The 8953-nt window shown below is 47.9% G+C and overlaps 1 protein-coding gene across 1 annotated transcript; it reads right to left on the minus strand.

Moving 5' to 3' along the window:
- Positions 1 to 322: 322 nt before the first annotated feature.
- On the minus strand, positions 323 to 5918 carry CCL5 (C-C motif chemokine ligand 5; the record flags this gene model as incomplete). The annotated part of the gene is made up of 3 exons (XM_079725693.1): positions 323 to 410; positions 4341 to 4452; positions 5843 to 5918. 3 exons carry the CDS (start codon positions 5916 to 5918, stop codon positions 323 to 325), a joined length of 276 nt encoding a protein of 91 aa, XP_079581819.1.
- Between the last annotated feature and the right edge of the window lie 3035 nt (positions 5919 to 8953).

The following is an 8953-nucleotide window of genomic DNA, read 5'->3' on the forward strand; positions in this document are numbered from 1 at the left end:
GAGATGGGCGCTTTGGTCATGGGGCATGACTGTAGGAGCCCAGCCTCCCTCCCTCCTTCACCTCCAGAGGTGCTGACATCCTTCCTGGCTGCAGAGCGGTGGCTGGACGAGGGCTCTGAGCTCGGAGCCTAGAGACCTCCTGTGCACAAGGCAGAGCCCCAGGAGCCCTGGGAGGCTTTTACAGCAGCTGCTGCGGGTGGTGGAATCTGTGCCTTCCAAGGAGCGGGTGGGAGGAGGGCACTGGGGGGAAACCTCCCAAGCTGGTTAGGACAAGAGCAAGAAGCAAAGTTTGCACAAGTTCAGGTTCAAGGCGTCCTTTATCCTAGCTCAACTCTAAAGCGTTGATGTACTCCCGCACCCATTTCTTCTCTGGGTTGGCGCACACCTGGCGATTCTTTCTGGTGATAAAGCTGTGGGAGAGAAGAGGGTGAGACCTGGTCAGTGCTGGGAGCACCAGTTTTGGAGATGAGGTGGATTGAGGCAGGGGGGAAATGATACTGGGTGGGTTAGTTTTGGAGTTCCATACGATTGTATGGCGTTCAAGGAAAGAACATTTTCTCTTCTGTTGGGTCAAAGGGCTCCAAGCCAGAAGCAGTCCTGTGTGCATTTTAACCCCCTGCCCCCCAAGCCGCAAAAACACATGCAGCCTGGAGATCTAAGGGGATACGGGGCCCTAGGAGCCCAGGCTTGAGCTGGTCAACCACTTCTCAGCACTTCCTGTTTCAGACCCTGTGCTGGGTGCTGAAGATGCAGAGAAAAAGAGGTGTCTTCCAGGAACTGAGTCATGGCTGAGTAAGTGGGAGACGAGGTGGTGAAACAAATGTGTGATCTGGCCTTAGATAACACAGTGCCTTAGACACTCGACAGAGGAACCCATCTGTGTGTGCCTGGGTGAACAGAAGAAGGACATGAACTTGAGTCTTGATTTCACCACTTACTAGTTAGATTATCTTGGGCAAATCACTTAGGGCCTCTGAGTCTATACGTTTACCTCTAAAATGTGGAGAGAAATAATTCCTAGTTAGCACAATTGTTGTGAAGCTCAGATGAGATAGTACATATAAATTAGTTTTGAAAAATACCATGCATGTGTTGTTATTGGGGTGCTGCGGGACCTCTACTTTAGGGTGGATCAGAGCAACATGGGCCCAAAGGTCCCGGTACTGGACACCGTGGCTCGGAGAGGTTGAGGACCCTGAGATACTGGCAGATGTCAAAGCATTTCTACCAATTAACCGGCCAGAATGTGGAGGCCGGTGAGGGCAGGAGGCCTTATCTCTACAGGTGTTGATGGTGTAAGCTGGAAGGCTCACAGGCCGGGGATCATGCGCTACGTCCAGCTGCCTGCCTCACCTGTTTGCTGGGAGACTGGTTCTCTCTCAGGGACACCCTGGGTCTGGCCAGCAGTGCTACCCATTAACGTGTTACTGTGGAGCTAGTCCTGCCTATGGGGACCGTTCTCATTTTGGCTTCTCCTTCAGGATGCTTTCCTGCACCTTTTTGAGATGTTTCCAGACAAAGTGAAGGCTTAGGTTATCTGAAGAGAATGAGGATTTCTTGGCCCCTTTTCGTGCTCTATCATGGAGAGCGTTTTTTCTTAGGGAAGCTGCTTCCCCTTTTCTGAGCCTCACTCCGAGCCACCTGACCACCTCTCTTTCTCCCCTGCCTGGCGTGCAGAGAAGAGAAAGGGAGCAGAAGGGGTGTACTGGGCTCTGGTGCCTCCTAGTATTTGTCTTCTTGTTTGGGGTGGTGAGGGAGCTTCCGATGCAGACCCTGCCCTGGGCAAGCCAGGTGTCATACAGGAGAGCCTTCAGACTCACTGTCCTCTTTCCTCAGCCCCCTTGGCCTGAGGCCAGGAAGTTGAAAGGCCAGGAAGCCGACATCTGGGGGGAGGGTTGCCCAGGCTTCCTGCTGCTGCTCCCTGCTGAATGTGATACCGGCTAGCGCCCCCCCTTGCCAAGCCTTCTCTCCCTGCCCGCTCTGTGGGGAGCCTCTCCTGGCCTGACCTCCCTCCACCTTCACCTGCCCCTTGACAGCAGGTGTGCTCAACATGGCTGCTCTTCTCTTCTGTGCGCTTCGCAAGTCTCTGGCACTGGGTCTGGCGCACCGTAGGTGCTTCATGGATATTTATTGAATGAGTTAGTGACTGAGTGTTTTGCATTCACTCATCAAGTTTCACTTGTCATTTCTATGTATATAATAATACATTTAGAGGGGGAGAAGGATGATGATATAAGTTAACAACTTATCGGGCACCTAACTGTGTGCCAGGAAATATTCTAATTTTATCTTTTTATTATCCTCACTTTGACCCAGTGAGGGAAATACCTCTATTTTACTGCACTTTGCAGATGAAGAAATTGAGGCTCAGAGAGGTTAAGTGATGGGCCCAAGCTCATGCAGCTACTAACTGGCAGAGCTGGGATTTTAATCAAGACAGACTAGCCGGAACAGCCAAGACTGCTGTATTCCTGCCACTGTGACATTGGGAGACCCCTTCCTGCTATAAAAAAAATGTCACATCTCCGGCCCCAGCACCCTTTCCTCGGCTACAAACCCTTCACCTTACATTCCCTGCTGGACCTTCCATACAGTTGTTGTGCTGGCACCTTGGTCCTTTCCCTTTGAAACAGCTCTTCCTCAGGACTTCACGGGGCTCCACCTTCACCCTTCTCCAAGTCTGGGTTGAAACCTCAGCGTCACAATCAACCCCTCTCTCTTCCTTGCTACCGACCTCACAGCGCTTGCCAGGGCTTGCTGATTCCGCCTCAGAAGCTTCCTCACCCCGTCTCTCCTTCGCTTCAGGTCCTGTTCAGCCTCAGTACCAATCATGTGGACCACAGCAGCCTCTCCACTGGACCTCTCCTGCCTAGACTTTCCCCATTCCAACTCATTTCACACTTTTGCTTCATTGTGCTGACACTCAAGGCCCTCAGTGCTTTCCTATACGGAGACTCTACAAAAACCAGAGGAGAGTCTTGGCGACATCCCCTCTGCCTCATACACCCCGTCCCTCAGACCAATCCCAAGTCAAACAGCACTTTTTGCAGCAGACTTTGCCTAAATCCCTTCTCTTAGCTAAGCCCCGAGTCGCGGTGTGTTCCCTCTTACCTTTTGTAACATTCTTAGGCAGGTTGCCCTGGTCATTGCTACATCTGTCTTAGACTCTGAGCCCCAGAGGGCAGGGATGGTGGTTTACCCCACTCTGCCTGCCCATAATAGGTGCTCAAAGAAGGAATTGTTTTCCTTTTGAAAAATACTTGTTTTCAGAGATAAAATTAGTAGTGCTACATTTTTTTTTGGCTGTACCACGTGCCATGTAGGATCTTAGTTCCCCGACCAGGGATGGAACCCGCACTCGGAGTCTTAACCACTGGACTGCCAGGGAAGTCCCAGTAGTGCTAAATATTATTGCTATACTTCGAAAGATTCATCAGGACCAAAGGCCAAATCTGAATACCTGTAACTTTGCCAGTGTCACAGAAATTTTTGGATTAAAAAACTTCATCGTTATATGGAAAACTTCGTGATTGCCCCATTTTCATTCTTTAAGTCTCTATCATCTTAAACTTCTTAAGCCACTATCACTAATGACCTTGCTAGAGTAGAAAGAGGAGGCTCCAGAAACAGGCTCCATCCCTCTCTCACTTACTGTACAACCTTGGGCAAGTCACCAAACCTCTCTGGGTCTCACTTTCATTATCTGAAACATGGAGAAAATTATGCATACCTGTCAGGGATGTTATGATAAAATGTAGAGATAATGCATGTAAGACATGTGACACACAGTAGGCACTTCCTAGGTAGCAAGGATTATTATTTTTCTAAATGTGGTAGCTTACGTATTTAAAGGAGAATCTCATTTCATTATTTCTTCATCAATCAATAACTTATTTTTTTAACACGCTTGACTGCAACTAGGGCCTTGACCTCTGACCTCTCCTCTTTAGTTCCTTTTGAAGTTGCAGGTGGATTTGATTGGGTGTCGGATATGAGGGACTGCGGGGTTCTTAACTGGAAAGGGATGACTGAGTCGATCTTCTCCACCCAGGGGCATGGCAGACCAGGTTCAAGAAACAGTCACATCCGTAAAGATCAGAGATCTAACCTAGCCCATCAGAGTGGGGAGGATCCTTCAGGAACACCTTGTCTAGCCTTTTTCCACGATAGCTGGGGGATCTGAAGCTAGAGAGGGCGGAACCATGGCTATTTGAGCAGCCAGAGGATGGGTGGGAGTGGATGGGGTACCATCTCTGAGGGCTCATGGCCAGGGAACTGGCTCTGGGGCAAAAGGTGTCCCTCCCTCACCCCCTGGAGGGTTCCACAGGGCTGAGACTCACACGACTGCTGCCATGGAGCACTTGCTGCTGGTGTAGAAATATTCCCGGAGGTGGGCACGGGGCAGCGGGCGGGCGAGGTAGGCAAAGCAGCAGGGTGTGGTGTCCGAGGCATCTGGGAGAGGGAAGAAAGAAGAATCCTGGATTCATTGCCAGCGCACACTGGGTATTGTGCTGGGTGCTTTATATGAATTATCTTTTTTAAAGTTTTTTGTTTTTTTCGTTTTTAAAATATTTATTTATTTATTTGGCTGCACCGGGTCTTAGTTGCAGCACGTGGGATCTTTGTTGCCTCATGCGAAATCTTAGTTGCAGCATGTGGGATCTAGTTCCCCGACCAGGGATCAAACCCGGGCCCCCGGCATTGGGAGCATGGAGTCTTAGCCACCGGACCATCAGGGAAGTCCCTATATGATTTATCTTGAACAGACTATTATCCTCCTTTGGCTGAAACTGAGGCTCAGAGAGGTAAAGTCACTTGGCCATGGACACACAGTGCCAGACTGGGGATTCCCTCACCTAATCCTTGAGCCTTCCCTCTATACCACGACCCCATGCCTTTGGCTCTGAGGGCATCCTGCGTTTCCTGCGGGCCTGTCTTAGGTCTTCTGCCCTTATTCTTGCTCTCCTAGGATCCTCAGTGGGTTCAAAACTTGGTTTCTTTGAGACCTAGGGTGGGTTGCGGGGAGGCTTCCAAAACTCAGACTTCATGACTGAGCCAGGACCCCTAAGAGAGGCCTGAAGATGCATATTTTATCCTGTGACCCTCTGGCTGAGGCATACTGAGAAGGGCTCTGAACAGAGAAGGAGGACTTTTTGTTGGTCAGTTAATTTAGGATGGCCCTGGGAAGTGTCAGTTGCCATTTCCCAGCAGAGTAGTAGTGTTTCAGAGCCAAACAGAGCTGGGTTTGAACACTGCTTTCCTTACTTCCTAGTTGCGTGAACTTGGACAAGTTACTTAACCTCTCCGGCGTTCTATAAGTCGAGGACAGCTACTCAAAGAGTAGATGTGAGCATTAAATAAGGTGATATTTGCAAAGCGATCAGCACAGTGCTTGACCCAGAGTGGGCATTTAATTAGATTCAAGTCCCATTTTTTTCCATCTGTGAAATGGAGGGAATATGACTGTCCCAGGAGAGTTTTACTTAAGTGCTTAGAAGCTTCTTAGAAACCCTGCTGCTGCTAGACATGAGTTAGTCATGTTTGGAGATCAGCTCAAGCTGCCCCTGCCTGCTAGTATCCCCAGCATCAGTCCACACTCAGCGAGCACCTGTAGGGCTTGGGGTGTAGACCCTGATGACACATACAAGTTGTTCAGAGGGTCCCTGCCATGAAGTGGCTTTGAGATCTATCAGGGACAACTGGACATCTGGGTAAAGCAGTACAGGGGAATGTAAGTCGTAGGGTTCAGATGGTATAAATGCTACAGTTGAAAAGAGGGCAAGGTCTGGGCCAGTCTAAGGGTCGGACCCTGGGGGCTGTGGTGGTCAGGACCTGGACTTACATGGGGAGGCAGACGCAGGAGCGCAGAGGGCAGCCATGGCGAGGATGACAGTGAGGGCGGCGGCGGAGACCTTCATGGTAGCTGTGAGCAGAGGCTGTGGGAGATCCACGTGCTGTCTCAGGATCCTCTGCGGGGATTCTCTGCAGCTCAGGCTGGCCCTTTATAGGGAGCCCGGCCAGCAGAGGGGGCGCCCTCACTAGGGGAGTTTCCAAAAGAGCAGCCACACACTGGCTGATATCATAAGTGAAATTGCACAAAACAGAAAAGAAAACTGAAATAGCCTCCGGAAATGTGAGTCTCTCTCTCTCCCTCGCTCCTCTCTTCACTGCCCTCCAATCCAGAGTGAGCTCATCACTTCCCTCTTTGCCCTTGAGAAGAACCAGCACAAGCAGTGGCGGTGGAAAAATCTCTTCCTCTGCTGGCATCCTCAGCTTCGTCTGCCAGGGCAGGGGTCCTCCCAGAGGTCAGGAAGCTGCTTCCCTGGGGACAGGAGGAAGGGCAGTACGACGAGATCAGAGTCCAGGTGCCCTGGCTCTCGCTGCAGTGCTCGGTCCGCTAAGTACTGCTCACCATGAAAGGGTTCATGGTTGGGCTTCCCTGGTGGCGCAGTGGTTGGGAGCCCGCCTGCCGATGCAGGGGACAGAGGTTCGTGCCCCAGTCCGGGAGGATCCCACGTGCCGCGGAGCGGCTGGGCCCGTGAGCCATGGCCGCTGGGCCTGCGCGTCCGGAGCCTGTGCTCCGCAACGGGAGGGGCCGCAACAGTGAGAGGCCCGCGTACCGCAAAAAAAAAAAAAAAAAGGTTCATGGTTGGGACATCCTTGAAACTGGATGAAGTGGTGGTCTGGATTACAGCCGGGGTCCCTCCTCCATTCCAAAGAATTGGATACAGTCAATCTTCATCAATTCCTATTTGGATAATTCAGAATTAGTGACAGTTTGGCCTGGGTTGGACTGAAGTTGACTTCTGAATTACCTAAAAGTGTCTATTGACAGTAACAAAGGCAAACACATTAAAAAAAGCATAATTTAAGAAAAAGTAATCTTACACCAAGGATGTTTTTTGCTAGCTATTGTCACATATGTAACTTGGTGGCTGAGGGCGACTGAATCACCCAGAATGGGGAGAACTTGTCTCATTTCTTCCACCCGAAGACTTTGAGACAGGATGGTTATTATTCTCCTTTTATAAAAGTGGAAACCGTGCCTCAGAAGAGGTCATTAAGGTCCTCGAGGTCACACAGCAATAAGTGGGATTTGAACCCAAGTATTTTTTTTTTTCAGATTGACTTAAAAAAAGAAATTGAACCATAGTTGACTTACAGATTGTGTTAGTTTTAGGTATACAGCAAAGTGATTCAGATATATGTATATGTATAGATACATATATATCTATATATATATATACGTATTCTTTTTCAGATTCTTTTCCATTGTAGGTTATTACAAGCTATTGAATATAGTTCCCTGTGCTATGCAGTAGTTCCTTGTTGTTTATCTATTTTATATATGGTAGTGTGTATCTGTTAATCCCAAACTCCTAATTTATCCCTCCCCCACCCCTTTCCCTTTGGTAACCATAAATTTGTTTTCTATGTCTGTCAGTCTGTTTCTGTTTTGCCAATAAGTTCATTTGTATCATTTTTTAGATTCCGCATATAATTGATATCATATAATATTTATCTTTCTCTGACTTAGTATGATAATCTGTGATGTCTGACTTACTTCACTTAGTATGATAATCTTTAGGTCCATCCATATTGCTGCAAAATGGCAATATTTCATTCTTTTTTATGTTTGAGTAATATTCCATTGCATATATACAGCATCTTTATCCATTCATCTGTCGATGGACACTTAGGTTACTTCCATGTCTTGGCTATTGTAAATAGTGCTGTTATGAACAACAGGGTGCGTGTATCTTTTCAAATTAGAGTTTTTGTCTTTTCTGGATACATGCCCAGGAGTGAGATTGCTGGATCGTATGGTAACTCTATTTTCAGTTTTTTAAGGAACTTCCATACTGTTCTCCCTAGTGACTGTACCAATTTATGAACCCAAGTGCTCTGATGACCAGGCTCAAGCTCTTTCCACTGACCCACATTGTTCAGGCAGTTAAGCTGTTCTTCACCCTCTCTAGGTGCCAGGTGCTGTTCTAAACTTGTCATAAGAATCCTCTCATTCCCTCCTGACTCGTTAAACAATTACCAATAGAAGCACAGTTTTGGAAACCATGGCCCATCTCATTTAAAGAAATAAATTGTAAGCACTTAAGAAACATCCAACCATCTACACAAAAATGATCTGCCTGTTTGAATTGTTCCCTTCATGTAATCCTCTTAGTCAGCAAACGTGGGAGGCTGTGCTGCCTAGTGGTTAAGAGCAGGGGCTTTGATGTTTCATTTACAAGCCAGGTGGCCTCCTACAAGTTACTTCATCTCTCTGGTCTCATTTTTCTCATCTATAAATCAGCGATAATAATAGTGGCCCCTCCCAGAGCTGTTGAGATAATTAAATTGCCATAAATGTGCTCATGCTTGTAAAGCTCTTAAGTACAATGCCTGACACTGTTAAGTACTTAATAACATTAGCTTTTATTATCATGTTATTATTGAGTAAGAAAATGGCAGTCCCTTTAAGGATATTCTATACTGTAGGTTTTTCGGCAATCTAGACAGCCCCTCGCCACCCGCCCCAGACCCCAGTTGATGTGGATTCGTAAACTCTATTACGAAGACTATTTTTAAGCAGGTGGGTCAGTTGGGGCTTAGAGAGGTTAAATGACTTGCTTAAGCTCACATTTCCTAAAGTGATAAGAATTCAACATGGAACCCAAGTCTGTCTTGGTTCCTAGCTTCCTACCACACTGCATAGTTTCTAGAAAAATCCAGAAACTTTTGCTAAGGCTGTTTTTCCTTGTGAGCTCTATTTCTGTTGCCTTTCCTTGATCTCAGTTTCCTTCTTTAAGGAAGAAAGGAAAGTCCTTTTCTGGATACCAAATACGCTGAGTTGGGACACGAGCTGAGGACAGAGCTGAGGGAACCACAGACGACCAACCTCATCCCCATCTTTAAATCCCAGTGAACGATTCTGCTGTGTGTAAGTGTGTGTGCA

The sequence above is a fragment of the Hyperoodon ampullatus genome, assembly GCF_949752795.1.
Source record: "Hyperoodon ampullatus genome assembly, chromosome: 19".
Taxonomy (NCBI): Eukaryota; Metazoa; Chordata; class Mammalia; order Artiodactyla; family Ziphiidae; genus Hyperoodon; species Hyperoodon ampullatus.